This window comes from Eretmochelys imbricata, chromosome 3 (assembly GCF_965152235.1).
Source record: "Eretmochelys imbricata isolate rEreImb1 chromosome 3, rEreImb1.hap1, whole genome shotgun sequence".
In the NCBI taxonomy this organism is placed as follows: Eukaryota; Metazoa; Chordata; order Testudines; family Cheloniidae; genus Eretmochelys; species Eretmochelys imbricata.
The window spans coordinates 126,489,840-126,512,072 of NC_135574.1; the positions used below are offsets into that span (position 1 = coordinate 126,489,840).

The following is a 22,233-nucleotide window of genomic DNA, read 5'->3' on the forward strand; positions in this document are numbered from 1 at the left end:
TGCTAGTGATATTTTCCTCCTGAAATTAATATGGAAATCATTTGAAAGACAGTTAAGAAACAGATTGTTTTGCAGCTTAAAAGACTATATTTTTTTAAACCAACTACAGTTGCATTCTGGAACCCTGCTTCCATATATTATATGATATGAACAGGAATCTGTAAGTTTTGAAAGCATAGGAGGTGGAACTGAAGTTAAGATTTCTGTAAGCACTCAAGGCTGTGAAACGGTGCAAAATGTCACCTAACGATTATATTCTTTCAGAGTTACTCTAGTCCATTAGATACATTTGTATCCATTTTGATTCCTCTCCCCACATGAGACACTGTAAGGATTACTGTTAAGAGAGCCTGCCTTTTTGGTAGCTTGCCAAGTCTTCAGTTATCCTGCTTGCAGCTTCTCCATTTTAGCTCACAAAATTATATAACATTTCAGCCAACATCAGAGTTCTAGAATTAAAAGCAGCAGCCAGGCTGAATGCATAGTAGTACAATATTTTACTTTGATAGTCTGCATGTCTCATTCATTTAACCACAGATTTGCAAGGCCCTTGATTTTGGGTTGCCTGTTTGCATGCTTGACTTGTCACCAGATTTTCACAAGTGCACACCAGCAGAAGTCCAACTGAAGTAACTGAACTGTGTGCACCCAATAGCACTGAAAATCAGACCTAATACACCTCAAATTGGACACCCGAAATCAGCTATCATGTTTGAAAAATTGACTGTTAAGTTCTCCACTATCATTGCCTCCCAATTTAGAATACTGTAGAGCACAAATCCTGCTCCCTTCAGAAGAGTTTAACACTGTATATGCTTCACTGTTGCCGCTTTTCTCCCTAATTTGATTCCTGAAACAGGATTGACAAGCCTAAAAAGCTGTCCTTAAACAAGAGACCGTGTCCCTGAATGCTACAGTTAGAGGTTTAAACGTGTCTCTCTCAGAATTGCAGTTCCAGATGTGTAGCAGCAACACTTGCCCTAGCTGAGGCTTCTCTTTATTAATCACAGGATGATATGGCCCTGCCTCAGCCAATGTGATTAAGAACCCCCAAAAATGTACACTTAAATTTGAAGTCAACAGCAAAAAAGCAGATCTCTGTTGTGTGTTCTACCTCGCTAAAAAAACCCACACCACTTATCAGAATTTAATGTCATTGGAACTGAAGGGAAGTACATTTATTTGCTAAGTACTTTACAAACATAACTGGAAACTCTGCTCTAGGATTCCTGCTAGGACATATCAGTGATAGATATTGAATTTTTCAGTTTAATCCATATTTAATGGCAGCATGAAAACAATAGAGCCAATATTGTGAAGCTTAATCAAATTGGTAGACAGGTATTCTCATGAATAGTTCATTGACTTCAGTGAAATCACTCATGTGAGTAACTGCCCACTAAACTGAGGTAGGGTCACATAGCTGTATGAGCCTAAGACTGTAAGGAGACATTGCTCATTGTATGTTTTACTATTCAGGCTTATTTGCTACCTCTTAGGTTATAGACTGTTATAGATATGGCACCAGCCACTTGTTCTTTACTGTTGCTCTCGAGCCACTGACAGATGTGACAAACAGATATTAACCAATACTCAGAGAAGTGAGAGTACCAAAATGTAAAAAGAAAAGGAGGACTTGTGGCACCTTCGAGACTAACAAATTTATTTGAGCATAAGCTTTCATGAGCTATAGCTCACTTCATCGGATGCATGCAGTTTTTTCCACAGAATGCATCCGATGAAGTGAGCTGTAGCTCACGAAAGCTTATGCTCAAATAAACGTGTTAGTCTCTAAGGTGCCACATGTCCTCCTGTTCTTTTTGCGGATACAGACTAACACGGCTGCTACTCTGAAACCTACCAAAATGTAAGTAGGTTTAAATATTTCAGGGATTTTGCTACAATACTAGGTTCATCTCATTTTCAGCTATATACACAGCATGATCTACACAGTTACATTTACAATGATATATTTTAAAAAACCAAAAACAAAACAAAGCTCACCTTGCATACGGTCACGGGCCAGTGATGAACAAGGAACAGCTTTTTCCAAGTGTGAGGATGGTGCTTACTGGAGAAGAAGAGACGAGACATTTATTTTCCTCATGCATTTCAAAAAGCAAAACTCCTCCAACTAATGACACATTGCTAAGTAGTGTAACACACATTGGTTTTAATCAACTATTATTTATTCTTTCTATCGCAGCTATACCTAACGACCCCAAACAAGAAGTAGGGACTTGCTGTATAAGGCAGTGCACAAAGAAATAGTGGGTTTTGATTGTTATTAATATATTACTTATTGCTAAACAAATTCCACTGATGGCAGCTCATCTCCCTATAGATTTTCTATTTAATACACAGAGAATGAGAATAATTTTATTAGATTTAGAAGAGCACTTACTTGGACTTTTTCTTATGGCAATAAAAACACATTTAGAGGGTGTCAGGAATCTCTTAATTTTCTTCATGGCTGTGCTATTTGAAAAGGATGTGGACAGCATTCTTGAAACTGTAACTGTTCTTCTAAAACAATCACTACGATCACACAGGAGTTGTGAAAATGACTGACTGTATGAGCAATGCACTTACACAACAGATTCACATTGAGGAGTAATGCCAGGGCTTGAGGCAGTGAAAGCAAAACTCCTAGGTTAACAATTTGGGGTGGGGGTGGGATAGGAAAAGAGTGGAGTAAGGAGACTGGATAGCTGCAGATGCTTTGAGAAACAGGGGGCGAAAATAATGCGGAAAAAGGGTTGTCATGTATAACAGTAGTTGTTAAATAAAGTATATATTAAAACCTTACAAAACCTCCATTTGCTCAAGCCAACAGAATGTTCTGCAGAACGGACAGAGTAAATGGCTGTTAACCTCTTGTGAACAGCCAATTTGTCATATGCTCTTTGTTAGAACAAATGTGAAAGAGAAAAAGGAAATAGAGCAATTATTTGAGAAAGTAAATTTTCCCCAAGCAAGAAGAAGCAGGAAAATATATTTATGGTTTTAAGTTGTCATGAAGTTATCCCAAATTCTGAATCTGTCCATCTGTGGTTTTGCACTATTAAGAGATAAAATGTAGCCAACTAAACAGACAGTCAGATTTATGTGTAGTTTTTAATTCATTATACTCAACTGCTGTGGAACAAATCAGGCGTAGCCACAATAATAACCATCAACATTTTTCCTATTGAGATCACTAACTGGCCCTATATTACGCAGTTATTGTTGGATCTTATAATATTTTGCAACAGTTAAAAGATGTCCTTGTGCTATGTGAGTCCTAAAATTGTTAACCTCAGAGTTTTGCTTCACTGCCTCAAGCCCTGGCGTTACTCCTCAATGTGAATCTGTTGTGTAAGTGCATTGCCCTTACAGTCATGTCATTTTCACAACTCCTGTGTGATCATAGTGATTGTTTTAGAAGAACACACCCACCAAAACTCTCTTTTTCTGGACTTAAAATTCAGAAGTTCCACTACTATACTAATTATTCCAAAACTAAACATTACCCCCTATACACACACACACTCAAAAACTTTATTAACTTAGGGCTAGATCCACAAAGGGGCTTAGGTGCTTAAAACAACCCTCCCTCGCCCCCGGCCGCCTAACCCTGTAGGTAACGGAACTCACTTGGAACCTACACGGTTCCCATTCTGGAGAACTATCAACCTACTTCTCAGAGAAAATGTCATGAATTTGAATCTCTCCCCCAGAATATCAGAAACCATACAATGGATTTAGGCTTGATAACACAATACTTTCCCTCTCTGAATGTGACCTATTCACATAACAGACAATTCTAGAAAAATTGCAGAAAAACTGAGCCATCACCTGCCACTTGGAACTATGCATCTTTTAGGCCTGGCCTGCACTAGGAATGGATATTGGTAAGCTAAGTATCTCAAGGGTGTGAAAAATTCACAATTGAGAAATGTAGCTTTACTGACCTATTTCCTGGTGTAGCCAGGACTAGGTCAACGGAAGAATTCTTCTGTGGACCCAGCTACCATCTCTCAGGGAGGTGGATTACCTAGGCTGATGGGAGAATCTCTCCCGTCAGTGTAGGTAGTGTCTTCACTGAAGTGCTACAATGGTGTACCTGCGTTGCTGTAGCATTTTAAATGTAAATATACGCTTAGCTAGTGAGTCAAAAGCACCTTGGACCTTTACTAACTGAAATGATGACATCTACCACCACCTCTAACACAGCAAAAAAATGGGTCTCTCTCAGGCCTAACAAACATTTTCATTACACACTTCACTTTGTCACAGTGGCCATGCTTAAAAACTTGTCAGTTTCATTAGCTAAATTAACACAAAATTGAGCAGGTTTTCCATTTATTATTTATAGGCACTGCCTAAAACAAATACTAGATTGAAATTAATTATGAAGCAAAACTGTAATGTTTTTAAGTGCAACAAGTTTCCTCCCTTCTTCTGCCATATTAATAAATGTAAACCTCAATTTTTCTTAGGCATAAAAAAGCAGCTTCACTCATACAGTATCATTATGCAGACGGAGACAAAAATATAGTGCATCAAAAATAGCACAAGATGAAACAAAAATTTCACATTGATAAAAGCCCAATCATATTCCAGAAGTTTAAGTTCTGCTTAAACAAACAAACAAACTTGGTAAGATATTAGAAACTTTTCCAACTGATAACTTACCTTTCCAGGAATTTATAGGAAGTACACCCAGAATAAAAAGCCAGACAAAAACAACCCAGAATCAAATAACGTGCTGTAGCCAGCTTCATTTTATTTACCATATATCTATAAAGAGAAAAAGAAACCTGTAAAAATTACCAGTCAGATGTTTAGTCAGAAATAAAAACTTAACCAACCTGCAGACACTACAGAAACAACAGAAGTTATTATCAATGCTATGTGAAATTTAAAACAGAACTTATTTTAACACATGAATATACAGTATCTTTTGAAAGTTGTACATGATTTTTTTGTTTAAAGTATGAAATTTCATATTTCACTCGAATCCGGGCTGAAACCACTGGCTTATCTCTTACTTGCACAGCACATTATACCATTGGAAAGCTGGCCCCTGAGATATATTGAGAGCTGAACCATAGTATTTATATGTAAATAAGCTTTATGTTGCATAAACTTACATTACTGTTGAGTTCAAATGCACAAAGTGATTAATTTAGGAAACTCAAATTTAACACTAATATTCTATTTGGCCCATCCAAGCTGAACCTTCATGAAAACTCATTGGGACTAAAGTTTCATTTATTTTCTATGGGTGAAATTCCCACCTATGCAGAAGGCCTATGTTCTACTTAATAATAGTTACAGTTCAGCCCTCACAATAAGGTTAAGTGGCATTGAAGTGATTTATAATGTTTGTGCTGGCCCTTTGCACAGGGTGGAGTTTTACCTTGAGTGCTTATTAAGGGGATACCATCCAGTTAGAACTCACATCTATCTGAAAGTGAGATTGTAAAAAGTAACACCCAAGATAACTAGAAATTAAAGAGTTCCACACAGTTCAAGTAAGATCAAAGGCATATGGAGGGCCTGATTTTTAAAGCAGACTTTCTCTTTTGCACCCACAATGCATTGCCGGGAAAAAATTTAAATGAATTACAGGTACAAAGTTGTGGGAACAATTAATTGCAAGTGGAAAATTGTGCTTGCCAAAATGGAAAAGTAGTTTGAAAATCTGATCCTGAAAGTTTGGAGCTATGGAACAGAGAGATATTTCATGATTTCTCGGAAAAGAGTGTGATCCTACTGCTAATCAATTTTTTTTTCCCAGATTTCAACTTTTCTACAAGTTTTCAAACAAAATTTTGAATTGAAAAAATAAGATAATTTTGATGTAGTTTTCCCACCATTTCCCCATCAGCACTGTAACACGCTGTGCTGGTGAGAGACTCAAATTTCATTTCCTAGTTACAGTCATCTGACTTAGATCAGTGAAACAAAGCTTAATATCATGTCACCTGACAGAGGCCAATCTGCAACTCCAGTGGTTACAGCTTCTTCCCATACAACCAAATTCCTGATCAGCAAAATCTGTTCTGTTTTGGGTAAACTGCTTGTGTCAGCTGCAGATCAACCCAGTGTGAGCAAAAAAAGGTGATTCAAGAGAAATGAGCCTTGCTGGAGATGAGAAGTGTCAGAACCATTACAAAAAGAAATTGGGGGCAAAACAATGACCTAATTACTTCCATGAACCTCCCTATTATCAAATTCCTATTACACAAATCGGTATAGTGCAAGGTGGTTTGAACAACGAAACTGTAGTTTTCTAGACAAAGTTGCAAGAAGCCATGAAGGTGATGCCTTTTTCTCTCCCTGGATGAGCAGAAAGGACATAACTCATATCCTGGGTGGAAATTTCAAGTCTGTGCCAAAAAGAGAACCAGGCACCATTGCCCAGCAGAAAGGGGGGGGGGGGGGAAGAGTGGAGATGCCCTTGTGTTCAATCTGCTGGTCTGCTTCCCAAAGCCAAAACACCTGGCTGAGAGAGACTGTAAACTGGACTGTCATTGGCTAGCTAGAGTGCCCCCTTGCTTTGTATCAGCTAAAAGCCTGTCCATCCTGAGCATTCTATTAACTCTGTCTTTTAAAGTCCTATCCTAGGAATACCACTGTGAAAGCTGGAAAAAGAATAAGACCATAGCTGTCATAATCCCTACAGTGAATCACCTGAATTAACTCTATAAGTCCAGAGAAAGACAACTGAGAAGCTGAGCTAGAAAACTGAGCTTCACCGCAGTTCTAACTGAAAACCAGCAAAATTACTTTTATAAAAACACAATGTGTTGTTTACCCAACGATGACTTGGTTATGGCTAGACTATGTGCTTCTCAGAAAGCATAAACCTGAGTTAAAACCCTCTGAATGACTAAAATGTATAACGTGCACTTGTATTTCACGAACATGTTTAGTTTAGTTATACTGAATCACTAACTCAATAGAAAGCATTGATGCTGGAGAAACTCATTACACTAACTAAGCTTCATACTATTTAGAACAGGAAACTATGCTTCCCTAAAGCAAAAATTAGCTGTGCAAAATCCAGAGTGTTTCTGAGAGCTCAGTCTAAAAATCATACAGATTTTGTGATCAAGAGAATTTACAGCTTCTTAAAAGAGGAAAAAGCTTTGAATTGGCTTGCAAGCTGAAGATTTTACCACTATTTCAGCTGTTTAAACTAAGGCAAGAGCTTTCAGTGTTGGTGAAATTCCAGAGAAATTACAAAAGCTTCCAGATAATTACCTGCATATTATATTTGATATTTAATATTTAATAATTTGATAATCTTGTGTGTGTGTTTGTGGTAAAGCTTGTCTATGAGTGTCACCTGGATAAAACAATTTGGTAATTAAGAAGCTTATCTAAATTTTTTTTAAGTTCCACTTAGAATTGTTTAGTTGAAATTACATCAATAGTCCCTTAAGGATCTATATTTATCTGCCAGTGGAGTTATCTCAAATCAAGCTTAAAGAACCATAGTTTCACACTGATACCAAAAATCACCTGCCCAGACTAGTGTAAAACTAGGGAAGTCTGCCTTTGAAACAAGATTATGTTAAAACTGTGAATTAATTGATCTGCTTTATTATCTCATGAAAAGCATAACGTTCCATGTTGAGTTCGATTTTGATGTTGTAAACACTATCATTTAACCACATTTAGTTTGCTGTGATTTCTTATTTGCTTTAAAAGAGAGGCTGGCTTATAAAACTCAAATTTATAATAATTCTCCAGTTTGTACTTCAGTTAAGGAACACATCCAAAGAATGCTGAGAAACCGAGTAGCGATAACTGCTTAAATTATTTAATTAACTCATGTGTGTGTTATAACTTCTCACAACATACTATACATGGAAATGAACCCCTGCAATGATGGCCAAAGGGGAAAACCATGGCAGTCAGCCTTACATAAGAATGTGCAAAAATGGGCACTGAGCTTCAGGTGAAAAGAAAAGGAGTACCTGTGGCACCTTAGAGACTAACACATTTATTTGAGCATAAGCTTTCGTGAGCTACAGCTCACTTTATCGGATGAATTCAGTGGAAAATACAGTGGGGAGATTTATATACACCGAGAACATGAAACAATGGGCGTTATACATACTGTAAGGAGAGTGATCACTTAAGATGAGCTAATACCAGCAGGAGAGCGGCGTGGGGGGGGAGGGAAGAAAACCTTTTGTAGTGATAATCAAGGTGGGCCATTTCCAGCAGTTGACAAGAACGTCTGAGGAACGGGGGAGGGGGGAGGCATGAAATAAACATGGGGAAATAGTTTTACTTTGTGTAATGACCCATCCACTCCCAGTCTCTATTCAAGCCTAAGTTAATTGTATCCAGTTTGCAAATTAATTCCAATTCAGCAGTCTCTCATTGGAGTCTGTTTTTGAAAGAATAAATGGACACAAATCAGATGTCAAGAATTATAACATTCATAAACCACTCGGAGAACACTTCAATCTCTCTGGTCACTCGATTACAGACCTAAAAGTCGCATTAAAACAACAAAAAGACTTCAAAAACAGACTCCAAAGAGAGACTGCTGAATTGGACTTAATTTGCAAACTGGATACAATTATCTTAGGCTTGAATAGAGACTGGAAGTGGATGGGTCATTACAAAAAATAAAACTATTTCCCCATGTTTATTTCCCCTCCCCCCCCCGCGTTCCTCAGACGTTCTTGTCAACTGCTGGAAATGGCCCACCTTGATTATCACTACAAAAGGTTTTCTTCCCCTCCCCCCCCCACACTCTCCTGCTGGTAGTATTAGCTCATCTTAAGTGATCACTCTCCTTACAGTGTGTATGATAACACCCATTGTTTCATGTTCTCTGTGTATATAAATCTCCCCACTGTATTTTCCACTGCATGCATCCGATGAAGTGAGCTGTAGCTCACGAAAGCTTATGCTCAAATAAATTTGATAGTCTCTAAGGTGCCACAAGTCCTCCTTTTCTTTTCGCGGATACAGACTAACAAGGCTGCTATTCTGAAACCTAAGCTTCAGGTGCCATCTCAAGCAAGAAAGCACATACTTCCTCCAATGCAAAGCAGTAAGGGGCCTCATCCAAAAACCTGATCAACACACATTAAATTCTGATATAACAATGCTTTTTAGCTTCAGCAACATTAAGTCTCCACAACAGCAGAGCAAACAACCCTTTCCAAGTCTGAATAATACTTAAATAACTAGAAAAAAAATTATACAACAGATCATTACAATGGGCTAGACTGCTTCCAGGGTCCTAAATAAAACCTGCTCACTAGCAGCCAACTGTACCACAGTAAAACACAGAAAAGGCAGGCAGACTATCACCCCATACAGACTGCATGAAATGGAGGAAGGGTGGTTTTACAGTTAGGGCATAAGGCAGTCAATGAGGCAATCTACATTCTGTTCCCATCTGTACCATTCACTTCCAGTGGGACCTTGGGCTGGTCTGTGCCTCCATTTCCTCAGCTAGGGATTAACTCTACACACCTCCAGGAGTGTTGCAAGGTTTAATTCACTGTTATTTGTGACAGGTTTCAGAGTAACAGCCGTGTTAGTCTGTATTCGCAAAAAGAAAAGGAGTACTTGTGGCACCTTAGAGACTAACCAATTTATTTGAGCATGAGCTTTCGTGAGCTACAGCTCCGATGAAGTGAGCTGTAGCTCACGAAAGCTCATGCTCAAATAAATTGGTTAGTCTCTAAGGTGCCACAAGTACTCCTGTTATTTGTGAGGAGTTCATACCATGGGGACAATGTATAACTTTCTTATTAAATAACACTGAAATTGCAAAGTACACAGCACCATGGAGACACAAACAGGTATGACTGTGTATGTAATGTGACAGAAGGGAGATATAAAATATCTTTCGATTTCTACTCCCCTGTCTAATTTACCAAGGAGTTGTTGAAAGATATTCCTTCAAACTACCAGACATAACACTTTTCATCAAAAAGAGAGGAAGAAAAGAATTATGCAGCACTTCTGGTAGACAGCATATTACACTGGGGCTCTCTAACCTTGCCCTGCCCTCTGATTTGTTCTCAGGAGGGAGTATAAGGTGTAGGTTTTGACCTACAGAAGTACTTTATGGAGTCCTAGTTACCTACCACCCCAGTCCTGCAAAACTACACATGGTAAACCTAACTTTATGCATGAGAATTATCCTACTGAAGCCAGTGGGGCAACTCACATGGGTAAAGTTAAGCCCATGTATGACTGCAGGATCCAGTTCAGAGAGATTACTTTCTCTGCAGTGATTTCAATCATCACACTACAATTGCATATGAGTTCCTGTTTCAAACAGGTAGAAACTTGGGGTGAGATAGTCTCAATGTAAGGGTCCTTAGTAGGGCTGTCAAGTGATTTAAAAAAATTGTAATTAATCGTGATTAAAAAAAATTGAATGATTATCACAGTGTTAAACAATAACAGAATACCAATTATTTAAATACTTTTGGATGTTTTCTACATTTTCAAATATATTGATTTCAATTACAAACACAGAATATAAAATATACAGTACTCACTTTATATTTTTTTATTATAAGTATTTGCACTGTAAAAAAAACCAAAAGAAATTGTATTTTTCAGTTCACCTAATACAAGTACTGTAGTGCAATCTCTTTATCATGAAAGTTGAATGCACAAATTTAGAATTATGTAAAAAAACTGCATCAAAAATAAAAATAAAACTTTAGAGCCTGCAAGTCCACTCAGTCCTACTTCTTGTTCAGCCAATCACTCAGACAAACAAGTTTGTTAACATTTGCAGGAGATAATGCTGCCCGCTTCTTGTTTACAATGTCACCTGAAAGTGAGAACAGATATTCTAATTGCACTGTTGGAGCCAGCATCGCAAGGTATTTATATGCCAGATGTGCTAAAGATTAATATATCCCTTCATGCTTCAACTACCATTCCCAGGGACATGTATCCATGCTGATGACGGGTTCTGCTAGATAACAATCCAAAGCAGAGCAGACCAATGCATGTTCATTTTCATTATCTGAGTCAGATGCCACCAGGAGAAGGTTGATTTTCTTTTTTGGTGGTTCGGGTTCTGCAGTTTCCGCATCAGAGTGTTGCTCTTTTAAGACTTCTGAAAGCATTGCTCCACACCTCGTCTCTCTCAAATTTTGGAAAGCACTTCAGATTCTTAAACCTTGGCTCAAGTTCTGAAGCTATCTTAGAAATCTCACATTGGTACCTTCTTTGCATTTTGTAAAATCTGCAGTGAAAGTGTTCTTAAAATGAACAACATGCTGGGTCATCATCCGAGACTCCTATAATAGGAAATATATGGCAGAATGCGGGTAAAACAGAGCAGGGGACATACAATTCTACCTCAAGAAGTTCAGTCACAAATTTAATTAACGCATAATTCTTTTAACTAGCATCATCAGCATGGAAGCATGTCCTCTGGAACGGTGGCCGAAGTATGAAGGGGCATAAGAATGGTTAGCATATCTGGCACGTAAATCCCTTGCAATGATAACTACAAAAGTGCCATGCAAATGCCTGTTCTCACTTTCTGGTGACATTGTAAATAAGAAAAGAGCAGCATTATCTCCTGTAAATGTAAACAAACTTGTTTGTTTTAGTGATTGGCTGAACATGAAGTAGGACTGAATGGACTTGTAGGCTCTGAAGTTTTATGTTGTTTTGTTTTTGAGTGAAGTTATGTAACAAAAAAAATCTACATTTGTAAATTACACTTTCACAACAAAGAGATTGCGCTACAGTACTTGTCTGAGGTGAACTGAAAAATATTATTTGTTTTGTTTATCATGTTTACAGTACAAATATTTGTAATAAAAATACACATTTTGATTTCCATTACAACACGGAATACAATATATATGAAAATATAGAAAAACATCCAAAATATTTAAAACATTTCAATTGGTATTCCACTGTTTAACAGCGTGATTAAAACTGTGATTAATTTTTTTATCTCAATTAATATTATGAGTTAACTGCAATTAATCAAGAGCCCTAGTCCTTAGCTCTGGAATTGACTCCCCCACTTCACACACACACCAAGTCTGGATCTGTTGACCTTCAGGGACACTTAATTAATTTGCAAGAGTATCCAGAGAGTGTTGTCTTGCTCTGTACTAGTTGCTATGATGACACTCAGGAGAACAGGTTTCAGAGTAACAGCCGTGTTAGTCTGTATTCGCAAAAAGAAAAGGAGTACTTGTGGCACCTTAGAGAGACAATCCCCGACCCCCTTTGCAGGTTTTATTAACTAACTAAATTTATAACCAGAGATCACATCTCTTCTTCAAGGGTTCCTCTGAGGGGAAGGATTGAATGGGGGGACTCTTTGGCTAGATTAAGAATTAGGAGGTTTTTTTTTTTTTTGGTCGTTGGCCCATTAGCCATATTTTTGTGTGTGTTAAATTTGGCGGGGCACGCTGAAAGCTGCATAATCCCAGGAGAAAGGAAAGGGATGGGACATTTTGCATCCTGCTGCAACTTGCTACCAAATCAGAGAGGGGCAACACTGGCAAATGGATTAGAGCCCAGGCAACAAACCAGGCAGCTGCTCAGTACACTGCAGCCAGCTGTGACAGGCACCCGGGCGAGCAGCTGTGCGTGGCGAGCCACACCAACAAAGCTTTGATTTTGGGAGCGCCGGGGTGAGACCGGCGGGTGCCGCTCTAGCTGCGCAGCTCCCAGGCACAGCAGGCACCAGGCATCCAGCCTCAGCTGCCCCCCGCCCTGCCCGTCGGCGCCAGCCACAGCGGAGAGGCGCGAACCCAGCCACGCGCACCCCTTACCTGGCCCTTTGCTAACGCAGAGCCAGGGTCTCGCTCAGGCAGCAGCCGCCTCGCTTCAGCGCAAGAGGCCACTTCCGTCAACACCTCCGCGCAGAGCCGGCATTAAACCCCGCCCCCTGCGCTGCCCTTCCGCCCTTTCAGCCAGGGCGGCTGAGCCGCGGACAGGCGAGGCACCATTGGGAGCAGTGGGGTCCCATGGGCGGGGGCTGCCTCTTGGGGGCGTTAAGCAACGTGTTAGAAAGAGGCCGGGGTCCTCAAAGGGAGTTAGGCACCCAGCAGCTCCCATTGACATTCAGTGGGGCTTGGAGTCGGAGAACACTTCAGTCTCTCTGGTCACTGGATTACAGACCTAAAAGTGGCAATTCGTCAACAAAAAGCTTCAAAAACAGACTCCAACGAGAGACTGCTGAATTGGAATTAATTTGCAAACTGGATACAATTAACTTAGGCTCCAATAGAGACTGGGAGTGGATGGGTCATTACACAAAGTAAAACTATTTCCCCATGTTTATTCCCCCCCACTGCTCCTCGGTGGTTCTTGTCAACTGCTGGAAATGGCCCACCTTGATAATCACTACAAAAGGTCGTCCCCCCTCCCCTGCTCTCCTGCCAGTAATAGCTCACCTTATCTGATCACTCTCTTGTTACAGTGTGTATGGTTAACACCCATTGTTTCATGTTCTCTGTGTATATAAATTTCCCCACTGTATTTTTCACTGAATGCATCCGATGAAGTGAGCTGTAGCTCACAAAAGCTTATGCTCAAATAAACGTGTTAGTCTCTAAGATGCCACAAGCACTCCTTTTCTTTTTAGGGGGGTTTGGGTGTCCAGCTTCTTCCTTGGCAAATCTCAGCCTGCACCTTCCTGTATCTCGCAGAATTAGGTACAGTCTGCCCACGCTAAGGCTTCACAATGTGTTTGTATTACCCTAATGCACCATTCCCCAAGTTCACACACCCCACCTTTCCACTAGCACCCACCAGCTGAGGCTCACTTGTGTTGTTGGAGACACTTTCTTTGTGCACTAAGATGGCATTCTTTTCAAAAGCTCTCCTGAGAAGGATTTTGCAGTGTGGGTTAGATGGGACATTTGAAGATTGCATTCATATATCTATCTTACCTCCCTCATTCAAGATGACACAGCTTGACAGCCCTGTGCATATATATGCATATATCTGCTTGTATCCATGCACCAAACAACAGAGGGATCCAACGTGTCTGTTATAAACTAAAGCATGAAAATAAAGTGTAAAGAGGTGCAGGGAGTTGAGCACCGAAACACAGAACAAAATCCACAACTCTTGAAATTACCTTCACAAAAGTTACTGATGACCTCTTCCTATCCAAATCTTAAGAATCTCTTCTTCAGACTCAGCCCATGATGCAAAATGACCTATTTGCCCATGTTTCCCTCTGGAGCCCCAAGGCTATCTCCATTACTCACCTCCCAACTTTTTGGGGTTCCACCATTTAGGTCAGCTGCCCTTATTGTAGCTGTGATCTCGAGGGCAGTGATTCTCAACCAGGGATCCGGGGGTTCCTGGGGGGCCGTGAGCAGGTTTCTGGGGGACCATCAAAATAAACTAGAGAGCAGGGCTGGCATTACACTCACTGAGGCCCGGGGCTGAAGCCAAAGCCTAGGCAACTTAGCTTCACGGAGTCCCCTGAGGCATGGAGCCCCAGGGCTTGCTACCCCCTAATGCCAGCACTGGCTTTTAATCTACTGGATCTGGAAAAAAAAGAGTTGTTGTGGCAGAGGCGGGCAGTGGGGTTTTTATAGCATGTTGGAAGGGGGTTCAGAAAGAAAGAGGTTGAGCACCTCTGCTCTAGGGTATATGTAACTTGCTCCTGTTTTCAGGTCTACTGCTCCCCTTTTTTAATATCCATGCATAAGACACCCCCACATACTCCATTTTTGTAATACAGCTTTGTCGTTCTTTTAGTATTTAGGGTGTTCTATATTTTAATTATTGTTTATTATTTTGACTACATATTAATAATTTGTGAAATACAATGAGCTTTTTGGTGAGGCAGTGGGGGTGCTTTAAAATAATTTTATTAACTACACACAGTACTTAAATAGCAAATAATGTGCTATGGAGTACAGTAAGCATAGTAGAGGAACAAATGAGCGCTGAGACCTGAATTTATGTATGGTTTGAGCTGTACTTCTTTCTTCTACAGTGTCATAAGGGAAGTTGCAAAAGATCACATTCATGTTCTGAGAAACCAGCAGGAAAGAACCCAATGGAATGAACCACAAAATTTGTCACACATCACTTTGGTTAGGAGCTTTCTATCTGTTGTAATAAATCAGAAAAATATCCAACAATCAGTTATGTGTTTCTCCTTTGATACATGCAGCCTGAATACTAAGCATGATTAATTTTTATTATATGGTTATGAATACACTGGGCCAAGTTTCAAATATCCTCTGTTAATACAAGTGCAAAATTGTGGGTAGACTTATTTTCAATAAACTTGCTATTTAGGCTCTTGTTCAATGTCACATTCTCATTGTCTGGGTGAGATTTTCTGGTGATGTTATGCTCCTGTTTATGCATCTGCACCATGGGAGAGTGGAGGAGGCAAAAGTAGTTTTCTCCTCACCCTTGTATAGGAACACAGGAATTGTCATACTAGATACAAACAGAGGTCTATCTAGTTTAGTATTCTGCCCCTTCCAATGGTCAGTACAGGAAATTTCAGAGTTTAACAGTGGTAAAAACGGAAGTCTCTGGGAGCTCTGTAAATCCCATGAGTGGCATCACCAAGTATCCACATAAAAAAATCACGCCACCTCCAAAGAACTGAAATCCTTGTCAACTGTCCCAGAAGGACTGAATGGACATGGATAATGTCTTCAGGTCAACATTAAGGTACATTGATGAGATTCATAGATATTAAGTTCAGAAGGGACCATTATGATCATCTAGTCTGACCTCCTGCACAATGCAGGCCACAGAATCTCACCCACCCACTCCTGCGACAAACCTCTCACCTATGTCTGAGCTATTGAAGTCTTCAAATCATGGTTTAAAGACTTCAAGGAGCAGAGAATCCTCGAGCAAGTGACCCGTCCCATGCTACAGAGGAAGGCGAAAAACCTCCAGGGCCTCTTCCAATCTGCTCTGGAGGAAAATTCCTTCCCGACCCCAAATATGGCTATCAGCTGAACCCTGAGCATATGGGCAAGATTCACCAGCCAGATGCCCAGGAAAGAATTCTCTGTAGTAACTCAGATCCCACCCCATCTGACATCCCATCACAGGCCATTGGGCCTATTTACCATGAATATTTAAAGATCAATTAATTGCCAAAATCATGTTATCCCATCATACCATCTCCTCCATAAACTTATCGAGTTTAATCTTAAAGCCAGATAGGTCTTTTGCCCCCACTGCTTCCCTTGGAAGGCTATTCCAAAATGAAGTGGGTTGTACTGCATTAATGGTGGAGGTTGCAAGATTTTTCTGCTGCTGTTCATGCCAAATCTGCCATGTACATTGGCCAAACCGGACAGTCTCTACGCAAAAGAATAAATGGACACAAATCAGACACCAAGAATTATAACATTCAAAAACCAGTCGGAGAACACTTCAATCTCTCTGGTCACTCAATGACAGACCTAAAAGTGGCAATTCTTCAACAAAAAAACTTCAGAAACAAACTCCAACAAGAGACTGCTGAATTGGAATTAATTTGCAAGCTGGTCACCATTACATTAGGCTTGAATAAAGACTGGGAGTGGATGTGTCATTACACAAAGTAAAACTATTTCCCCATGTTTATTTCCCCCCCACACTGTTCCTCACAAGTTCTTGTCAACTGCTGGAAATGGCCCATCCTGATTATCACTACCAAAGGTTTTTTTTTTTCTCTCCTGCTGGTAATAGCTCACCTTACCTGATCACTCTCATTACAGTGTATATGGTAACACCCATTGTTTCATGTTCTCTGTGTATATAAAATCTCCCCACTGTATTTTCCACTGCATGCATCCGATGAAGTGAGCTGTAGCTCATGAAAGCTTATGCTCAAATAAATTTGTTAGTCTCTAAGGTGCCACAAGTACTCCTTTTCTTTTTACGGACACAGAGTAACACGGCTGCTACTCTGAAACCTGTCAGTAGACAATGGGTTTTTCTCCCCAGGGAAGCTTCAAAATGCCTGCCAAAGTACCTCTTAGGAAACCAGCTTCGTACATATTGTCTCAAATCAATAACAGCAGTTAAATCAATCACCACATCTGATGCAAATGCTGAGCTCTATAATGAGGAATAAAGACAAGTTGCACTTTATTTCTATGTGTTGCAATACATGATGTACTAAGGCAGGAAACTATACAGCTGTTAAAGACCATTAATTCAATAATGTCAACTTCTGTGGTAGAAGCCAACTTAAAAAATAAAAAGCTAAATACAAGATTGAGTTTGCTCAAGTAATCATTTCTGAAATGAAAAGTTTGTCCTTTTATTAATGGTGAGTGAGCTTACAGACAACCATATCCGAAAATCCAGGAAACCAATCTCTGATGTAAATTGGTATAACTTCAGTTTAGCATTGAAACCTTTTCATTTGCTGCCTGAAATGTAAGGTTCTTCCTAATTCAAAATTATTTATTACTACTCTAGTTTTTAAACACACTATGCTTTTCAGAGGCTCTTGAATTTAGCATGCTTTTTCTTTTCTTTAGCATGAAATGCTGTTGTACTTTGATTACTGCTTTGTTTTTCCCCTTGGACTCCCACCGCTGTATTAACAATGTGAAGGATTTTTACTCCTTTGTTTCTCTGGCTCCTGAATAAAAATTTCTTTGCACTTACATAATGTTTGTTGGGACAAATTGATCCTCGGTGTAAAACAACTGAAAGCCATGTATTTGTACAATGCAGGAATTTCTCTTGTAATTTTTAAGTGATTTACACATATTAGCTAATTAACACTAACAAAATGTTATGAAAAAAGAAAAGGAGTACTTGTGGCACCTTAGAGACTAACCAATTTATTTGAGCATAAGCTATCGTGAGCTACAGCAGCTGTAGCTCACGAAAGCTTATGCTCAAATAAATTGGTTAGTCTCTAAGGTGCCACAAGTACTCCTTTTCTTTTTGCGAATACAGACTAACACGGCTGCTACTCTGAAACCTGTCAAAATTGTATGACTTGGTGTGATATGACCCTTGTACTTTGTGATCATTATTCCAATGCAAATAGTCTACGTTGGCACATTTCCAGTTGGACACCCATGGAATGGGACTTTCTGTACCAGTTAACCAAAATCAATAAAAAGGTTTCCACTTCTGCTTGATTTTGCTTACCTCGTAGATGCCAGGCAAAATGGTAGCTAGTTATTAATTCTCAGTTATAACAGTGTATGACACTTAGGTTCACTAGGGGTCAGATTCTGCCACCCTTATTCAGCTTGAGTAGGACCTTACTCCATGAATAGCCCCATTGACTTCAACACAAGTAAGAGTGGGATAATCTGGTCCTATAAGTATAAAATGAGGTTTGTAATTACAGGGAAAGTCATCCTGGGATGACAAGAAATTAAAGAGTTTTAAACAGTAACTACATGACAAAAATATCTATGGGGAGTTTATGCAAACTCTTAGGAATCTTATAGAAATATTAGTTATGAATTCATAATAAGGTGTTTTCCTTTAGAATCCATTGTCGCCTCTAACCTTTTTCATGGCATGGTAAAATGAATTTCAAAACGAATTTTCCCCCTAGTCTGAGACATGGCTTTATTTTTATTTTTTTTTAATTATCAGGCCAAATTGAAATTCAGTGCCTGCAAATCCCCACAATCCCCACATTACAGACTTTTCAAGAAACTCAAATTATTAATTGTATAGGCTAGCCTTAGACTGCAAGCTCTTTGGGGTAGGGACTGTCTTTTTGTTCTGTGTTTCTACAGTGCCTAGCACAATTGGGTCCTAGTCCATAAGTGGGATTCCTAGGTGCTACCTAATACAAATAATAATAGTCACTTTCCCCACTCCCTTCCATCTTTTGGCCAGAGTATCGGTCATCAGTATGACAGCAAAGTATTGAAATCCCAGCCCAAGTTAATGTTTATTTATGGTATGGACTAAGGTTTGAGATGCCCACTGTCTTTTGGGTTATTCCTAGACATTAATTATGTCAAGTTCTCCTAATTCTTTTTCTTTTCTTTCTTTAATGGCAAAGCAGGCTTGACTGAATAGTCTATAGCCGCCAGCTATAATTCCTAGATACTTAGGAATACTTATACTCTCTCACTCTGCCTTGTGTCCTTCAGGGGATATAACACCACATAGTACTACCCCATTTCCCTGATATTTTTACTAAACAACATAATGTAATTTTTGTTATCTTAAGACATTTCCCTTTCTTTATCAAAGCCCTTACATACCCACAAAAGGTGATCAAGTGTTTCTTTCATTTTGCAGAACACACATAGTCCATCTCTGTGTCTATTTATTTGAAAACAGTTTTTGTTTAAGCCACAATGGCCAATTCATGCTCAAAACAAAATCACTTCATTTTTTCCAGCCAGGCCCTGACATATGTCACTATCCTCAACTCAAGGGCACAATTCAAAAAACCTTCTTCCTGTTTTTTCATTAATCCAGATTCTTTACCATTCCTCTTTTACATTTTTCTGTCTAGGCTTGGAAATTTGTGTTTATTCAAGGGTATTCTTTGTCAATCTTTCCATTCCTTACAGTGTTTTTAGCTGCTCTGTCCACCATTTCATTCCCTGTTATCCCAATCTGCACTGGGATCCAAGCTAATGCTACATGTATCCCAATCTATACTAACTCTGCTATTAGAAATATAATTGTGCTGATTAAATCACTTCTATATATTGAGACGCTTTTTTAATCACCATGAGACCTGAGACTGAATCCAAAAAAATGACTGCTGCTGCTGGGAGTACATCCCAAATCCAATGTGGTGCTAGCATTATTGCTACCAGTTAGGCAGTCATAACAGCTACAAAATCAGTCACTCTTTTAGATATATTCATTTGAAATTTTGGTATACGATATGCTGCTCCTATTCTTTCTGCTTTTTCTTTTTCAGGCCCATCTGTATGTATCTGACACAAACTGACTCCACTTTTCATCTATATATTGGTATACTTCATTTTAAATACCTACTGTCTCTTTTTTATCCTTAAGGTTATAAAATAAATCTAAATCCATGTTTGGTTATCTGACTTTCCCATGACTAAAACTTTTGATGCCATTTAGCTTTTCTTATCTTCCAACTTCTGCATTCACATTTTAACTTGAATGGCACGTGGAGTTCTAACATTATGTACTATAGTTTGCCCATCAAATTCCCAACAATCTTCATATATTTGTTAGATACTTTCCTCAACACAATACCCATTAACTTTGGACCAGGAAGTTCGATCCAATAGTTTCATTCATAATATAACTGGCATTTCACTAGATGCTATCTGTAGCATCCATGTAATGTAACAAATGCCCTGCACACACAATTTTTAGTGCCGGGGCCTGTATTAAATCTAATTTTTCAAGTTCTGGTTTTGATGCTGACCCAAAAGCTGGGAAGCCATAGTCAATAACCAGTCTGATTCAGGCTCTCTATACCATCAGTAGTGTTTTCTTATCTGCCCCACAATTATTCCCAGCAAGACTTTTAAGAAGGTTATTCCTTCCTGTATGTTTATCTTTAACAAGTCTATACGTTTCAGAGTAATAGCCGTGTTAGTCTGTATTTGCAAAAAGAAAAGGAGTACTTGTGGCACCTTAGAGACTAACCAATTTATTTGAGCATGAGCTTACCAGCAGGAGAGTGAGTTTGTGTGTGTATGGGGGTGGGGGGGTGAGAAAACCTGGATTTGTGCTGGAAATGGCCCACCTTGATTATCATGCACATTGTAGGGAGAGTGGTCACTTTGGATGAGCTATTACCAGCAGGAGAGTGAGTTTGTGTGTGTGGTTTTTGGGAGGGGGGTGAGGGGGTGAGAGAACCTGGATTTGTGCAGGAAATGGCCCAACTTGATTATCATGCACATTGTGTAGAGAGTTGTCACTTTGGATGGGCTATCACCAGCAGGAGAGTGAGTTTGTGGGGGGGGGCGGGGCGGAGGGTGAGAAAACCTGGATTTGTGCTGGAAATGGCCCAACTTGATGATCACTTTAGATAAGCTATTACCAGCAGGACAGTGGGGTGGGAGGAGGTATTGTTTCATATTCTCTGTGTGTATATAAAGTCTGCTGCAGTTTCCACGGTATGCATCCGATGAAGTGAGCTGTAGCTCACGAAAGCTCATGCTCAAATAAATTGGTTAGTCTCTAAGGTGCCACAAGTACTCATAGTCTATACAATCTTTCCAAAGTAATTTAGTATCAAATATTACCTCTGAGAATGTAAATCTTTTAACTATATATATTTGTCCTCCATACAGATACAGTTTACATTCCTTTGTAATTTTCCTTTTTTATACAGATCAGTCCTTTGATTTTGACAATGGAAAACTTGAAACTCCATGCATTTCCCCAGTCAGAGGTCTCACCTAACGTTTTAATGATTCTCTTTTCTGCCACCCCAGTATTCCTGCTCCCAACCCACAGAGCACAATCATCTGTGTGCAGAGTGACACCTACCTCAACATTTACTTGTTTTGGGATATCATTTATCATAATATTAAATAAGGTCAGGCTGATAACAATTCCCTGCAATGTACCATTTTTAATACTATATATAGTTGACATAACTTTCCCAACTCTGACCTACATGGTCCTTTTACTCAGAAAGTCTCTAATCCATTCATATATTCTTCCCCTTATCCCTAGTGCACCTACTTTGTACAACAATCCTTCCCTCCATAGCATGCTATATGCCTTTGCAATATTTAGAAAGTCAGCTATCATGAAACCTTTGTTAAAGTAGGAAAAAATAAAAAATATGAGTTACAATGTGACCAATGGTGCATTTTCCTCTCCTAAAACCATTCCGCACCTTGTTTTCCAAATAGGCAACCAAACTTTACATTAACCATTCTCTTCATAATTTTACTCAAACAGGACATAAGGGCAATAGGTCTATAAGCATCTACTTTTGTGGATAGTCTGGTTTTTGTACTGGAATTACTACTGTATGTTTCCACCCTCCTGGTATCGCTCCTTTTCCCCATATAATATTATATAATTCCAAGAGAATTCTCAAATTGGTTTGAGAGAGATATTTAAATATTATGTTGCATATATTATGTTTACCTGGAAATGTATTCTTGCTGATATCAATAGCTTTCTCAAGTTCCTGCACACAAAACCATTCATTCAGTACAGTATCTTCATATTTACCCCACCTACATAATAGCTTATGATTCTGTTCAATGAATTGTCTTTTAATTTGGTGAAAAACTGCACTTTGATTTTCATCATTATTAACCCCTTGGAAAATTTGTG

General features: G+C 39.2%; 1 protein-coding gene across 2 annotated transcripts in view; it reads right to left on the reverse strand.

The window, feature by feature from the left end:
* RNASET2 (ribonuclease T2) overlaps positions 1 to 22,233 on the reverse strand; it is a 51,219-nt gene that overhangs the window by 22,771 nt on the left and 6,215 nt on the right. For both annotated transcript variants that reach the window (XM_077813327.1, XM_077813328.1), the window contains exons 2-3: positions 4,678 to 4,782; positions 2,005 to 2,071 (exon numbers count right to left, since the gene is read on the reverse strand). In XM_077813327.1, the coding sequence (XP_077669453.1) occupies positions 2,005 to 2,071; positions 4,678 to 4,782 (172 nt within the window). The remainder of the gene's footprint in view (positions 1 to 2,004; positions 2,072 to 4,677; positions 4,783 to 22,233) is intronic.